Genomic DNA, 17,254 nt, shown 5'->3' on the forward strand with positions numbered 1-17,254 from the left:
TTGCACATGAAACAAAATCATCCTATATAAGATTATATTGCTCTGTGCTATATAAAGCAGCTCCACCCTGACTAATCACAACATTAAAGTACAATTTACATGTCAATGCATCCATAATACTGATTCAATCACAGAAGGATATAACATTATAACACTAGCAGGGACTAAAGAACCAAAAGCACTTTTACTTTTAATGCTCTGTGCATTGGGCTGCATTTATACTTTTCAAATGCTGGATTTTTAGTGGAATTGCTTTAACTGAAGTAAAAGACCTGAATATTTCCTTCATCACTGCAATTTTTTTTGTGAATAAATATTCATCACTAAAGGTTAATGCACCTGATGTGATTTTACTTCATTTTAATTTGCAAAGGTTTGGCCGACAACGAGGCTAACTTTCTCTATGAATACCTAATCGATATAACAGATTGATGGGTTAATGTGTTGTTCAGGTGGTGCTCACAAATAAGAGGTCGTGGCTTTGCTTCCTGATAATTTGCCCTAAAATCACTACACAGCACGTCCACCTAGATAATGCCAATGGGATTCACTGCCGTTGGGTGTCGCTGTGCGCGTAAAGTCTCCACCGGCAGGTTTTGGTCCGACCGGACCCCAACACAGTCTGAAGTGTCAGATAGTCTCGTTAACACGTGAGAAATACAGTGTATGGAAGAGGGCGAAAGTAGGGGGAAACGGGCAGAGAGATAGGACGAAGAGAAGTTTTGCGAAAGAGCTGGACTTGGGAGGAAAGTGCGGAGATCTCCATGAGGGAATGCCGAGAAGGAGAGCAGACAGACGGCCAGAGCACCAGACATGAGTCCGAGGTAAGGCTGTGATACGGCGGAGAGGCAGGGATGCCATCCACGCAGACGTGTGATCGCACCGTGTGGGAATGAGCAGCGTTTAGTGGACTACAGCGAGAAGTTTATATAAGTTTAATATGCTCTGTAGTGTATTTCATTTTAGATCCGATACTCCTGGCTAAGGCTGAGCATCTGAATGACATGGTCATGTCCGGCCTAAACCTTACAGTATCTTATATAAAGTAACTTCGGCTTCATTGGACATTTTCATTATTTATTATTAGCCCTGTTATGTGCATATTTAAATCATCAAAGACACTGTATGTCTTGTGGAGGAGATTTTCGGCACAAGATGTTTGGCGTCAAGAACGAAAGAAGCGTGCAATTTATAAAAGCTACATAAAATAATTAATGAGTTTCGATGTTTTTTTAATACTTAATAGGAAGACTCGTAGTTCTACAGCAGAAAGTGGAAAAATATGAAAATAAAAAAGGAGGCAATTCCTTTAATAACAGCACAGTGCCCATAGCGGGCTCTATGTTAAAGCAAGCACCATGCTTGCTTTTACTTATATGAATGTTTTCACATAAAAAAGCAAAGTTTTTAAGTAGGCAGGCACATGATTTAAATGTTATCAGAGAAGGCCTCATGTCCTTATGTTGCCAGTTTTCAGGGGATACAATCACAATCAGTAGGATAATCCTGCCCTGTCCAGTCTTAAGCTCCATGACCAGGTGATGTGATAATATGATGGGTGAGGACTTTTACTGCATAGCAGGTGTTTTACCTGAGAGAGAGAGAGGGAGGGAGAGAGAGAGAGAGACAGAGAGAGAGAGAGATGTTTTAAATTGTTTAAAGTGATTGATGAACCCTCCTTTTAGTTTCCACTTAACGTACTGTTCTCTAAGTGAAGTCAGGGGCGCTTCTTAAGGCTCCACATTTTCTCAGGGGAGGTCCGTAGAAAAGGTGAAGGACACCTATATTTAGACCTTTCATTATTATTGATTATCTGAAGTGTACAAGTACAGAAAACCAACAGTTAACTGTGAATTCATTGCCTACAGTACACACAAAAAACATACATAAATTGTGATTGAATTCGACTTCATTTTTTGGCCTCAGGGACAAAATAAAATTAAATATGGTGGATGTTTGGGGGAAGTCTAATTCCTTGAAGGTCTTTGACGTGAAAAACCTTAACAGCTCCTGATGTAACCAATAATTTCCATCATTAAACTGCTCTGCAAAGTTTAAGTGGGCTGCCTGATCATAAATATGGAACATATATATGTAGGCATACACTGGCTGCCTGTCTCTTTAAGACGATGTGTTGAGAAGTTCAAGTCGGGGTCACTTGAAGTTCCTGCCCTCGATTTTACCTTTTAGTTTTATTATAGACTGACATCACACGGGGCGCTAAAACACTTAAGGCGCATAGAGGCTCCATTATCATCCCGGTGCGCGTTATTGCTCAGACTCAAAAATAGCTAAGGAAATTACTAGAAAAAAATCGGAGGAAACTGATGCTGGTCTAAGCACGTATTTTTTTTTTTTTTTTTTTTAATAGGAGGGGATGAGAAAGAGGGGAGGGGAGGGGCAGATAGACAGAGAGAGAGGGAGAAGGAGGGAAGTGGGTGGGAGGACGGACCTAAGGAGCGACAAGAAATTCATATCAATTAATAATCATAAAAAAAGAGCTGGCAGACACACTCGGAAAACTGGCATGGTTTGTTGGAGGCTGGCAGTTCAAAGCTGAAACGTCAGATATGACTCCTAGAGACTGCTGAGATGATCATTAAGGGAGACTTAGATCGGATGGCAGAAGACATCGGGCATGCAGGTAAGAGCTGATATGCTGCACACAGGCACCCAGACAGGAGGAGGGGAAGGGTGACATTTAGGCTTTTATGCATTAAACTGCACAGTGTCGGCTGACAGAAAGAAAATATTAATTTTTTTTATATAGTCATTGAAATATTAGTAGACCGTATTTTCTATCATGCAGCCTTTTAGATCTTATTTTTTATTTAATTGGTGTCTAATTATAACATCGACAAGAGATTTCGCTTTTTCTTCTTTCCGCATTAAATTAGAGTCGGTTGAAAACATCCAGCCTTTTTCAAACCCGTGCAAGTCAGTTCATTTCTAAATTGTTCAGGATAACTTTGATGTAATGGCGACTTTAGATTAAATCTTGCTTCCGAAATCAGCAAAATGATCCAAAAAAAATAAATAATAATAATAATTCTAGAACTAAACAATACAAGTCTGATACACGCTACAAAATCTAAATGTTCATCCGAGTTTTAATTTTTTACATGTTTTTATTTGATCTTATTTTACTCAAATTTCATGTAAAAGCTCAAGGGGATTTCTGTTAAAAGGGAACTTCGGCGTCTTCAATAATCCCGTAATTATTTTTTAAAAAAGGAAGTCACAGCAAACTCATAAAGTCCCTGTTGCAAATGATAAAATAGGCCCATCGTTGTGTATTAGAATGTCACCACTGAGTTAAGGTGAACGCAGTCACACTGAAGAATATTGTAGAGATATTTGTGAGAGGGGCTTCTTTTTTTTTCTTTCTTTTCTTTCTTTTTTTTTTTTTTAAAGTGTATGAATTCCTGGTTTCCTTTAGGAAGGCCGAGATTTTATATAGCTGCATTAAAGAGATGCTTCTGAGTGCTGCTGACAGCTCCAAAGACACAAAGAGTTGGTATAAGAAACAGCTGTGATGCACCTTGAAGTAGAGTGAGCGGAAAACTGTGGGTTTCTGGAGGGGATTTCTGCTCTTTGACGGAGATAAGGAGGAGGTAAAGGATGAGTCGCTGCAGCTCAGAGAGATGGATTCACTCGTGATTCGGTTTAATGTACCTACAGTATGTGAGACTGAGACAGAGAGCGCGGCGACACACAGCCTCAGCACACTGCACTCCGTCATGCTGTGCTTGCTCTCAGTGCTCACACATTCGACAATAACTTTAAAACGAGTCCTGAACTTCAAACTTTGCTCCTTAATAAAACGGTAAAACAGGAAAATAAAGTTTATATACGGTAGATTTTATTTAATCTTCTAATGAACGTGCAGTCTGTCGCTTGTTAATGCACAGGATGAAACATTAGAAAAGTAAGTCATGCAAATAAAATTAATTCAAAGTGAATAATCTGCTGTAAAACCTGCACGACATGCGATTATTATAAACCAATAACTGTCAGTTTATACTGCTAATGCTTCAACAGAAGTGTTGATTATTATCATATCATATTAATGTGATTCTACATGATCTCCTGTTTAAATAAACTCAGTAAACTCGGCTCACATCAAGATTAGGACGCTGCGTGTTACTCTCATGCCTCGGGCACTATTTTAGAAATGTGGGATGATTTTTTAGATGCGCGATTACAGCAACAGGAAACTGACGCTGACTCTCCTCTTGATGTTTGCTGACCTGACTAAAACTGAACTTATTCACTTATTCATGTGTGCAGCTACTCCATCTGAACTTCAATGGAAAACCCACAGTCCTGTTATTTCATGCATGTAAAACTTCTCGAGCCTGTATTTGACTCTTGTGACTCACAAAAATAACAAGAAATAAATTAGTTGGATTGAAGTGATATAAAAACTACAGTTAAATTTCTTCTTACAGGTTTGCACTGACTTTCTTCTGCAGTGTTGCCTCATAAATTGCACATATGATTATATACGAACATGGTCAAATGGGTTCTAAAATAAACAAGGGTACATGATCGTGGGCAGAAAATTGAAATGAAAGAAAATACAATGTCAAGACGAGGTTTGACGCAGAGGTCTGGAGTGTTTATGTGACTGAGACTGAACGTAGAGGTAGGATGTTTAGTCGTCCGTCTTCACCCCAAACCACAGAAGTGACAAACCAGACAAAGCACAGGGACAATGAATATTAATCTGATGCAAATACCTGAGTGCCATCTCCGTAAACTACATCACCATCATTTAACTTTCCACAGCCTGTTGACGGCTCATTAAAGAGAAGTCTATCAGATAAAAACAGCCCTGCATCCCAGAGGGGCTCGACTAACCCTCCCTCGGGCGACTGTGACTGTATGTGCAACCGAGAAAAAGGATTTCATTTAACCTGTTTAACGCAAAAAACACACAAAACAAGTTGTGGTGCAGCCTTTGAATGTGTTTATAGGAATATTGTATGTAGCAGGCTTGATGTAAGATGTGTTTTCAGACAAAATATCACTGCAATCATAGCTGGCTTCCTAACAGGATGCAGTGAGCTTACACATGCCCTCCAGATCAAGAGTTTTATAAAACATGTTTACTGTGGTCTTTTACATTTTGTCATGAGCTCAGATATTTTTGAAGTCAAGCTGTAGCTCCTGAGACTCATTCTGATCACAGCGAGAGAAAAGAGATTCGTTCTGTGTTTATGGGAAACCCACAGCCACCTTGACAGTTGTTACCACAAGATCTCACCAAAAACAATTTGTTGTGTACGCAGCACATTGCAGGTGCATAGAAATGTTGCTTTTTGCATGATGTTTTTTTTTTCTTCTATCATAAAAAGAATTTTGCAAGGATATATTAATAAAAAAAGTCTGTCTTTATAAATCAGTACATAAAAAAATGTTTGATTTTCTATTTTGCTTCACGATGCACTTGAACTGTGTCGTATAATCCGGTGCTGTAGACCGCATAGAGACAGGAATGTACACTGATTGTGTGTGTGAGTACACAACGTGTCACTATACGCCGCACAGTAACCAGTAACAGTAACAGTGAGCTGAACGCCCCTTAATGCAATGGAGACTGCAAAAATTCAGTTAAGTTATGGAAATGACTGGGACCATTCCTCATATCACACTCATTTCTAAACATGTTTGATCTGACCGACGCTGAAATTTATAGTAAAGTGTGACCGTTGAGTAATCAAAGCCAGACACAAACCAGAAGTGGAAACACTTTAGATGACAACTGGACACATGATGGAGCGTAAATCCAGTGTAAACCTGTCAGACCTGCCTTTTTATTCATAGTGTTTCTTGTCTTTTTTTTTAGATATTCATGACCAGATAATAAGTAATAAATAGCACACAAGTCATACGTGCAGGTATGAGGACAGAAGAACCTTTTAAAATAAAAATCAAAAGTGATTAACTAGAAAAAAACCCTACATTTAAAAGACGTATTTTTCTTTCATATTGATGACTGTTCGCCACATTATCACTCGCTGGATGTCATACTGACAGTAACTTTTCATTTTCCACGCCTGATGCTGAACATGCATTTACAAAAATACACCGCTCAAACTGTAGCAAGGAGCGACCTTGACTTTTGGTAATAGATAGTTTAAGCAGCAATGCATTGATAGAGAAAAACAGTCATCACTTTCTTTTTTTGTTCAGGATTCTCCAGAATTCCTTAGTAAATCATTTGTCAGATTTTTTTTTTTTTCCAATTCGTACTTCCCTTTTCTTGTGCTGAGCGCGTACACAGAATGAAATAAACAAGAAGTGAATGAGCTGGTGTCAGGAAGACCGTGATCAGACAGATGACATGATATTTGTTTAGTTGCTTGTTTCCCATCAGTGAGACTAAGCCCCTTAGGGACAGTTTGAGACGTTTAATCTCCTATGTAAACTATCCTCAGATGCCACTGATTGAACAATACATGGTGTTTCTTGCATGCAGCTGATGTGGTTTATTTTAAGCTTGATGGAACAATTAGTGTTGATATTTAAGTGTGTGTGTATGTGTGTGCGTACGGGTGTGTGTGTGTGTTAGATCCCTGGAGCTGTCCTCATCATAAAGTATTGAACCATCTAAGGTTGATTTACATCCTGTGCGCTCCGTGTTCCTTATATGACTGGGCAGAAAGAGGAGCTGAAAGACCCGTCTTTTTTTGGATGTGTCCTTCCACCACAGGTTTATACCTGCTGTTCATCATAATTGTGAAACATTCATCTCTTGCTTTGTTTAAAACTCTGAACACCACTTCTGGAATACTTTATCAGGAAGCCAGCAGTTACAAAATATATATCTGTGGTTTTCTGACTTTACTTCTTTCTCTGTTTTTGCTTGCTGCAGAGGAAGTGAATGCATAGACTAGAATTTCTGATAATGAGAAAACCATTGCAACCACTCACCTTTAGCAAAAGTTCACTTTTACCAAGTGGCCTTCGCGTGCACTTCCCACACATAAGTTCTGCACTCTGCACACGCTCCACTGAGTGGAATCTATGAACAGATCATGATGATTAAAATAATTTAGTAAACAAGATGAAAAAAAATCCAATAATAAAACTGTAATTATGAATTTTCATAAAAATGCTGTGAAATTAAGTGATGTGTTTCAAAAGAAAATTTGTTATTAATTAATATGTATTAATCCTCAGAAATGTTTCCTCACGCAAAGGCTATTTTTATTTTTCTATTACTCCTACAGTTTTCTTTAAATTGTCGTTGGCAATCGAAGATTCGGACACATCAGCATCTAAAATATATCCTAATATAGTCTGATGTGTAACTGTTTCAAAGATAAAATACACCAATAATAATAACTGTGGTGTTACAAATTACGCAATGATTGTGTTTTGGTGCCTTGAAATGCTGACTGCTGCATGACGTTTTACAGATATCTGTTGTTGCAGGTGGCGGACTGAAGACGATGCTGGATGCCATGGAAGTTCCAAGTCATGCTAGGGATCTCCTCCTGCAGCTCAACAGCCAGCGCACCAAGGGCTTCCTGTGTGATGTTATCATTGTGGTGCAGAACGCCCTCTTCAGAGCTCACAAGAACATTCTGGCTGCCAGCAGCCTCTACTTGAAATCTTTGGTGGTCCATGACAATCTCATCAACCTCGACCACGAGATGGTGAGTCCAGGGGTCTTCAGGGTCATTCTGGACTACATCTACACAGGCCGCCTTACTGATGGAGACCCCACTTCTCCCACTGAACCCAATCTAGGGGCTGTCCTGGCAGCAGCTAGCTACCTTCAGCTGCTTGACTTAGTGGCTTTGTGCAAAAAGAAGCTGAAAAGACATGGCAAGTACCCTCCCCGCCCAGGTCCTGCATTTCTGCCCTACCCAAAGATGGGACCCAATAGTATGGGGTTAGGGAGCGGTGGCAGGTATAGGGTCTCTACCCCTGTCATTCAGCCTTGCCCTCCAGGAGGAATTTTGAACAGCCATGCATCCCGGGCAGCACCAATAGAGGAGCTAGTTCCCCATCGACTAGCCATCCATGCTGGGGAGCTGTATGCTCCCACCTCCACCCAGGGCTCTCAGGTGTTCCCGTCCCTGCAGTCAGCTCTGCCTGCCCAGCTCGGGCGCTCGGCCCACCCTGACAGGAACTGCTCCCCGAACTATGGCCTTGACCTCTCCAAGAAAAGCCCCAACTCCCAGTCTCAGCACGCACCTTCTCAGTCCCATCTGGCAAACACTCACAATGATGAGGAGCGGGGCGAGACTCTGAGCGGCCGCACTAGTCCCATGCAGGGGACGAATGGCAGGGCCTTCCCCTCTGAAAAAATGGAGTCGACCGACCAGACAAGCTCCCTCACTCCTCCACCTTTCCCCCATCTCAACCAGCCTCTTGGCCCACACCTTCCCCACCTGCACCGCTCAGGCTCCCAGGGCACAGATCGCTACCCATGCCCCCCCAGCCCTGACACCCCGACGGAAGGTGGAGAGGCAGGCAGAGAAATGGGTAACATCTACCGCTGGGTGAAACATGAACCGCTGTCATACACACCTGAAGATGAGGATGAGGATGAGGATGAGGAGGAGGGGGGTGAAAATGGAGAGCAGCATCATAACCACCACAAGGCTGGGGAGGAGAGTGAAGGAGCAGACGACAAGAGCGGGTCAGGCACAGAGGAGACAGGCAGCAGTGAAGGCCGCCCCTCCCCTTCTGGACCAATGGGGAGGTTCCACTTGCCGTATGAGCCGGAGAGCTTCGGGGACAATCTGTATGTCTGCATTCCCTGTGACAAAGGCTTCCCGAGCTCAGAGCAGCTCAATGCACATGTGGAGACACACACAGAAGAGGAGCTGTATGTCAACTCTGGTGGGGAGATGGGAAACAGCAATAACAGCAGCAACAAAAACATGAGCAGTAATACAAATGGTTATGGGGGCCTGAACAGCAGCAACAGCCTGAACAGTCTGTCCCATCTGGAGAGCAAGTCGAGCCAGGCGCTGAGTTCAGGGGGCATCGGGGAGATGATCCGACCCTACCGCTGTTCCACCTGTGATAAGTCCTACAAAGATCCGGCCACTTTGCGACAGCATGAGAAGACCCATTGGCTGACACGGCCGTACCCTTGCAGCATCTGTGGCAAGAAGTTCACGCAGCGTGGTACTATGACGCGCCACATGCGTAGCCACCTGGGCCTTAAACCCTTTGCCTGCGACTCCTGTGGCATGCGCTTCACCCGCCAATATCGCCTCACCGAGCACATGCGCATCCACTCTGGGGAAAAGCCCTACGAATGTCAGGTGTGTGGGGGGAAGTTCGCCCAGCAGCGCAACCTCATCAGCCACATGAAGATGCACAGTAGTGGAGGGACTGCAGGGGGCCTGACCACAGATGGGAAACTGAAGCTGGACTTTTCAGAGGGCATCTACCCTCTGAGTAAATACACAGCAGAGCACCTGGGGCTGAAGCAGGAGAAGGCCAATGAACTTCTCATCCAAGCTCAGCAGCAACTGGTAGCTGATGCAAAGGTCATGGAGAGCCTCTACCCACTGTCCAAACTGGCCTCAGAGCACCTGGGCCTCACCCACGACAAGATGGACGTCCTGGGCCAACCCCTGCCCCCTCCCCCACATGCCCTGTCTGAAGCCCGCACCATTGATCGCTACTCACCCAGCTAAGATAGGCCTGTATAAATGGCAGTCACCAATAGGTCTGTGTGCACACACAACTTGCAGTATTCTAAAGCCATTCACCTCAACTCAGTATCTCCTCTGCACCTCAGACTCAGGCCAAAAGGAATTGGTCTGCTAATGCACACCAAAAAGTGTAGACTGTAAGTGCCTTTTTTTATGCATCTAATGTATCTTAAAGTCCTTCTTCATAAAGGAGGCCTGTGCTATTCCATGACCAAGGGACACTCACTCAAAGAAGTACAGTATTTATGTACAGTGTATGCAAACAAACATTCTTTTTTTTTTTCTAATTTCAGCCATTGAGCCAAAGTGACAAATTGAAAACCAAAATGAAATTGTTTTATTTATTTTTGTACCATGGTGAAATCCAAAGAGAAACTGTTGCAAGGAAATGTTGCAATCAGACCCTAAACCTGTGTACTATTAAGTATCATCTGTGTACAAGACATGAAAAAGCACATAAGGACAAGATTCAGGGTTTGTGTCCAGACCTGAGCGGAACTTTTATCAAATGAATAAGCCAACTCTCCTGGACTTTAAAGTAATGGGAGGATATATTTTTTCTTTTTTTTCTTTTCTGTTTTTGGGGTACTGGACAATTTATGTATCTCACCCTCCAGCTTCTCCCCATCCTGTTCCTGCTTCCCAAGTCGCGAGGAAATAACTGAACGATAAGAGCAATTGCTTCACCATTTCGGTAAAGTCTCCTCTGCTTTATTTTCTTCACATTTTTTAAAGTAATCCACTCCCCCGCATACTTGTGCAGATAAAAGCTCATACTACGTGACAGTAGTGGTAGTTTAATCAGCCTTACACTCAGCGTGTAACCCTTCTTGAGCTAAAACTTCCTCTTGCATTTCGACTAACATCCCTTAGCTCTCAGTTGTTATTGAGATGCAGCAAGCACAGCCCTGTGATCTCATTACTGGGACATGATTGCACATACCCAGTTGATGACACACTAATCCCTGTTCACGATGAGTGTAGCTTCATCTCACGGTGTGGACGAAGCATGGGTGTTGCCTCTGACACTGTGCAATGCAGCTGAGGCAGGCCGCAGAGGCAAGAACCAGGTCAGAATTACTGACACAGAAATCTGTCATTTACTGTCAAAAGCAATTACTCCATTCACAGCAGCCTGATGATTAATTTTGGAGCGGCAGCAGTCAAACGCTGCATTGGACGCCGTTCTGCTCCACTGTCTGACCTCTCATTTGACCTCCCTCCCCTGTAGTCTGTTGTCTGGGAGCCCTGCTACTGTTGACAGGCTAAAGTGTGTGCTGTGCTCAGCCCTTTGCCTTAAAAGTGCTCCACACACCACACACATAGACGCTCCCTCTCCCCCGACACACACACACACACACACACACACACACACATAGCGAGTAACTAATCTGTCAGTGATATGAACATAAGAAGGGGTTTGTGGGTCTTCCCTGGAAGCCAGCGGGTGAACAGCACACCCCAGCTGCTGTGGCTCAGTAATCCCTGTGAAATCTCACTTTCTCCTGGACAATTCGCACTGCTTGCCGGCATGATGTCCCATTTCATGCCTGCCATCTTACCCCTCTGATCCACTTATTACCATCACATCCCAGCCTAGCAAATGTCTCCCGGCCTCGCCTCCTTTTTCCCCGGCTGGTATCAAACGTGGAAACAAAGAATGACATATTTCTGTGTTGGCTGACCAGCAGTTCCTCCAGCTTGAAAACAAAAGAGCACTTAAAGGTTGCGGGTTGAAGGCACATTCTTGTCTTTGAATGTTTATTCCAAAGAACATGCTGCCCTTTTCTCTATTTTATTTTTCCACTTTTTACTGGTCTTTGATTCAGATTAGAAATGTCTGACCACTATAGTGCCAATGCCAACCTCAGTGGGTGAATGTGAAGACTAAAGCCATAAATACACTGTGATAGACGTAGTGAATCTTAAAGGCTTAAACGAAAAGAAAAGAAAAAAAAAAAAAAAAAAAACAAGATAATGTGCCTGACTTTTGGGATTGTTTTTTTTTTTTTTTTTTTTTTTTTTTTAAATGTAACAGTAATTTAAGGGCTTCTTTTCTGTAGCATATGATCATATCAAACATGTTGTTTCCTGTCACTTAACTTTTCATTACTTTACATTTTGATTTGAACTGAAAGCAGCGCACGTGAAACTGGTGCTTACCTCAGGACTGAACCCAGCATGGGGATGCTAAGCTTTAGTAAACCTTTAAATTCATAACAATGTCATCACACACACACAGACACACATGCACACACTCACACACACTTTTTTTTTTATTGTCTTATTAACAGGGCAGTGGTCCTGTGTTAAACCTGTGGTTATTACTGTGTTTATACATTTCTTGTTACAGTTTTATGGTGGAGCGATAACATGTGATATTAACATTTTTGTTTGTATTTTTACTATGCGGTATACATTTTCTATTGTGTTGTCCTCAAGGAGGCTTGTGTCTGTCTGACCAATTCCATTGTTATAGCATAAGGCAAAGTCATTTTGGTAGTATCTTAACTGGCTGTTTGTGAATTTTCTGAACCACACTTTAGTGAGCATGATGGTATTGATCTCTGGTTTCAACCACACACGCAGTCTAGGTGACAAGTGTAGTGTAGCTTGAAATTTCTGTTTGCTCACAAGACATGATGTATTATGAGTAGTTCTGTAAACAGACAAGCAGTGGCTTTCTAGACAAGTATGAAAACTACCCTCATATTGTTTAAAGCTTTTTTATCCAGAGGTTATTGAACTTTCGATGAGAGCCAGACTGAGGCCGTACATGCACCCGAACACACAGGAAGCTTGTTTTGCTTGATGCTTCCAGTTCTGTTGATAAAGAAACAAAAAGAAAAGAGTCGCTCAAATGAAACATTATTAACGGTCGGCTCTCGGTCCAGAAACATGTGCATACGTGTTAAAAAAAACGTAGGAACGGGCGGATGTCAGTCGTGGGAATTTCAGTCCCCTCACTCCCTCTCATTCACGGGTTTAAATGAAAATCTGTGTCCTCCTTTCCCTGCCTTCCAACATTAAAACAACATTAATTGTTTCCACTGTCACTTCAAATCTGTGCAGGAGGGAAGAGCAAGATAAAGCCTGAACATTTCTGAAGGCTGTGCACTGTTTTGAAATTTGCTTAATTGCATTAATGTGTATGATAGACAGAGGGGGAAGGTTGTGTATCTATAGAAAGGGGAAGCGTTTTCTTGTCTGTTTGTGTGTCCCTATGCTATTTGAGCATATAAGGGGCTGTTAATGCATGTCCTGGGAATAGCGTTGGTGTGAAGGAGAAGAGCTGAGGAGCAGGAAGTGAACTTTTGGCTGGTGTGTTGTGTTGAGCAGGATGTGCCGTGTGTTTCTGCTCAGAGGCAGATAGAGAGACAGAGAATGGGGAGGGAGAGGAGCAGGGAGAGCGCAGCAGGGTGGACACGAGCCATTGTCTCAGTATGAAAGCCTGTTCGTACTTCTAAAACTCTCCATTCAGAAAACAAGTAGACTGTATCTTCTCTTTTCCTTCCCCTTTTTGCTCTTTGGGAATAAACTTCTGCTCAGTATCACTATGATATGACATTGTGGGCTTTCAAGGGCTGAACAGCGAGGAAGCCATTCAGACATTTTGTTACAATTTGAGGATGTTGTGGATTCAATTTTTTTTTGCCATCCTTCTGATCAAAGGAATTCATTACAGTATTTTCCCCATATTATGTCCATATTGTGAGCATTTAAAAAAAAATTGGGGCAGGCCTGATCTGAAATTATGTTGTAAATCATAATTAAAAAAACTGGCAGTATTTCTTTTGCTCTGTGGTTGATTCAGTTAGTCAAATTAGAAGAGCCTTGTTTCAATTTACTGGTGCAGCCACTCACCCCATGGGGCTTTAGGCCATATGCCTTTGTTAAAGTTATTTATATGACACATAAACTCAGAGAACTTCATGCTGCCACCAAAGTGGTTTAGATGAAGATGTTTTAAGAGAAATAGAGTTGGGCGTTCAGTCATTATTATGATGATTACAAATATAAATGACAAACAACCAACTATGCTAATATTTTATTTTATTTTTTAGCCTATTTCATTCCTTTTTAATGTAATGGCAACCATCCCAGGCCCATAACTTTTGTAACACTAACAATATAGAAGTAAAAACAGTCTGGATGAGTTCCAGCGGCCCCGTGTAGACCAAAAAAGGGGTTTGGTTTAATGTTAAAAAATGCAAAGTATGCCTTTAAGCTTTCTACCAGCGGCAGCAGGCCGAGGTCACCTATGAGACTCTGACAGGCTGAACAGTCCTGATCTGCAATCATCCCGCTGTTTGACATTTATTGTGTTTCACGCTGTGTGCCAGAAGGACTGAAGCACTTAGCAGACATCGCAGATGCTCAAAACAAAACTCTGTGACAATCTTTGTAGTTTCCACGGGTTCTATTGTCGAACTAAGCTTTTGCCTTGTTCTGAAAGCCATTATCTGTGTGGCTACTCATGAGAGCACAGCGCAGACATGCCACTATTGTCCAGTGTACATATTTCTTTTTATGAGGACTTGTGTTTAAATGTGAGCTAGAGCCAAATAATATCAATAATCCAGTCTTATTTTGGCATTGAAACCATAAACTGACACTTAGGTCAACCAATACAAATGTGCCTTAAGTGTAACAAAGCATTCAGTAATTTTGCAATAATCTGTATGAGTTCCGTATCCGTATGAGTATACGTGTTTGTGTGTGTGTGTGTGTGTGTGTAGGTTTTCTGATGTGTCCATATTGTGCACCTGTCCATCTACATGTCTGAACGCCTTTCCCACAGTGTAGCCGGGTGAGGTACAAGGGAGAGATTTGACACTTTCAAGGGTCTTTATTACAAGCAGCTGCTTTAGATTTATTTCCCCGAACTGCACTTTTCTGGAAAAATCATTGTATTGTGATTTTTTATTACTCTTATGATCCCCTAGAAGTCCCACAATTGCCTTTCCTCTGGCACTTTGCTTTCTTTGCTTTCCTCCTCTTCCTCCCTCCAGTGCAGAGCTTGGCCACACTCGTTCACCGCCCTTGTTACCTCAAAGCAGAGCTTTCCTCCTCACCTCTCTCTGTCCCCTCTCTCTTCTTACACTCAACACAAACCGCTGACCCACAGCGCCTGCTGCCCCCCCCCCCTCACATGATCCACTTACTTCCAGCTGTTTTTCATGCTGAAGAAGACAGTTGTCTAAATGTTTATATGAAGAGCTACTTTCTTTTTCTTTAAGCCCTGATCAATTTCCAAAATGAACTTCGTGGCATGTGTTAAAATACAGCAGATGATGGGCCAAATAAAAAAGTCTGACATCGTTATTGTATTCTGATCCTCAAGCCAAAAAATGGCTTACAAAGGGGAGATTAAAGACAGCATATCGTTGTAGAGGAAATGCAGAATAATGCGAGGGGAAATGTTCAGGGGAAAATATGCTCAGAAAGATGCCAGTAAAGTAAACATGTATGAAATTGCACAATTGAGCCGGGGCCTCGGCTGCGCCAGCCAAGTCATGCGCTGAGATGGAGGGAACAAGTCAGAGAGAAGGGTTGAGAGGAAAAGAACCAGAAACAGAGAGAAAATAGCTTGTGCTTGATAGTCATAACCTTCAGTAAATAACAAAGGAAAACTGCTTGCTCTGTGTGTCTGTTCACCTCTTTTTTCCACCTCGTTCTGTGAGCTCACTATTTCATTTCCCTCTTTTAGGAAATTAATTTTTTTTCCCCTTTTCATTGTTTATTTCTTCAGGTCATTGCCAAGGTTGTTTAACATTCATGTCAGCATGCCCTCCAAGATGTCATCCTCTTTCCAGACCTAACAATTATCACCCAATCAGCACATGACCCACAGTAGGCTCTTTGTAGTTGAATAGGGAAGGGGGTTCTGGCTGTCCACGTCTTCCTCCTGCATCTGTTTAGTTTGGATCGCTGTTTCTTTCTCTACCTTGGACGCATACAAGACAGACTAAGTGGACTTGAATCTTTTCGTTTACGGTGAACAACCTCTGCTTCACAAGTTTCAATTCACAGACAGACAAAGAGCAGGGACTAAACGAGCAGGAAGTTGAAAGAGTGAAAGGTGGTCAGGGAGAAGATTTGATTGTATATCTGTATATCACACACACACACACACACACACACACACACACACACACACACACACACACAGCTGGATGGCAGACTGCTGCTCCAGATTAGGTCAGATTTAATTAGGCTGCCCTGCTCCGTTTGGAGTGTCGCTTCTTGTAGAAAAACCCATTATTAAAGAAAAGGCGATTCCACTGACGGCTTCCACCCCACACACTGAAACCTGTGCCAAAATGTTACAGAGCCTCAGGGTCCTCTCTCTCTCTCACACACTCACTCTCTCACACACAAACACACACACACACACACACACACACACACACACACACACGCACGCACACACACACACACACACACACACACACAGAAAAGCATCTATTCTGGTGTTGGAAAAAGGTTACATGTAGAAATGATGGATTATGATCTAATGAAGATCACTGTGACGTTCTGAGGTGGTTGTACCCAACTGGTTGTGGTTCAGGGATACGAGAGTTCAGCAGTTACACAGACTGCCACGCAGACAGCAGTAGCTACAGATAGATGGAAAAAAAATACATACATCACAAATTTACAATGGAAATTAGATTTTTTCAGTGGAGGACAGGATCTTATTTCAGCAGGCATGAAGCAGATGTTCGTGAAACATTAAAAATGTCCAGTGTTTCGTTTTGTGGTTTTACAACAGTTTATACCATAAAAAAAAACAATTAGAAGCAATACATTAAACCAAACAGTATTTTTCTATTTTCTGCATTTCATGTCAATATTGATCTTACTTTGCTTTAGTGAAATGAATGTATTTATTGCATGTCAAAATGTTTTATAGTTAATTTTTGTGTAAATTTCAATTGTGGGTTTTTATGATAATTTCATTTAATTATGGTGTCTTGATAAAATCATGTTGATAAGGCTTTTATTTTTTTTAAAAGCCAATGTGAAAAATGTCATGTTTTTTTTGTTTGTTACTATACTCAAAATCAACTTGGCAATAAAGTGAATTGCATAATGGATTTACGATGAAATGTGTCAAATCATTTAATTTATTGGGTTTTTTTTGCACATCTAAGTCAAATACAAATACTTATACATAATAATATATAAATAGAAATGTCTATTACACAAACATTCCATTAAACTATTTCGTAGATATGACTGAAATGAAAGAAATTGCTTATATTCTTGAATTTAATATTACACTAGATTTACTAATAATAATCTTTCATACCAAAACTTGGAAGTTTGAGACCAGAGCAGTGACCGTTTGTGTTTTTTGACACATTTATTGTGCATGATATGGGTTTCGTATTAGAAAATAAAATATTAGACAAAAGACCACGATCGAGACCATTTCGCAGCAGTGATGACCGCAAAAATGAGCAACTTCTGTTCATTTTCCTATAATACATTCGCCTTCAAGCCTATACTCTCCCATATAGAGACATGTGAGTGCCTCATTTAAGACAGAGAATTTCAAA

The 17,254-nt window shown here is 41.6% G+C and overlaps 1 protein-coding gene across 4 annotated transcripts; it reads left to right on the forward strand.

Moving 5' to 3' along the window:
* The first annotated feature begins 625 nt into the window (after positions 1 to 625).
* On the forward strand, positions 626 to 16,789 carry hic1 (hypermethylated in cancer 1). Of its 4 annotated transcripts, none has more exons than XM_056373434.1 (2): positions 626 to 824; positions 7,428 to 16,789. In XM_056373434.1, the coding sequence occupies exons 1-2, from the start codon at positions 765 to 767 to the stop codon at positions 9,669 to 9,671; spliced, it is 2,304 nt and encodes a 767-aa protein (XP_056229409.1). In that variant the 5' UTR covers positions 626 to 764; the 3' UTR covers positions 9,672 to 16,789. The 4 variants fall into 4 exon arrangements, with proteins under 4 accessions (XP_056229409.1, XP_056229412.1, XP_056229411.1 ...); XM_056373437.1 differs by having other exon boundaries at positions 668 to 824; positions 7,444 to 16,789; XM_056373436.1 differs by lacking the exon at positions 626 to 824 and adding an exon at positions 1,986 to 2,644.
* Positions 16,790 to 17,254: the final 465 nt, after the last annotated feature.

Source organism: Seriola aureovittata, chromosome 4, assembly GCF_021018895.1.
Source record: "Seriola aureovittata isolate HTS-2021-v1 ecotype China chromosome 4, ASM2101889v1, whole genome shotgun sequence".
NCBI classification, from domain to species: domain Eukaryota; kingdom Metazoa; phylum Chordata; class Actinopteri; order Carangiformes; family Carangidae; genus Seriola; species Seriola aureovittata.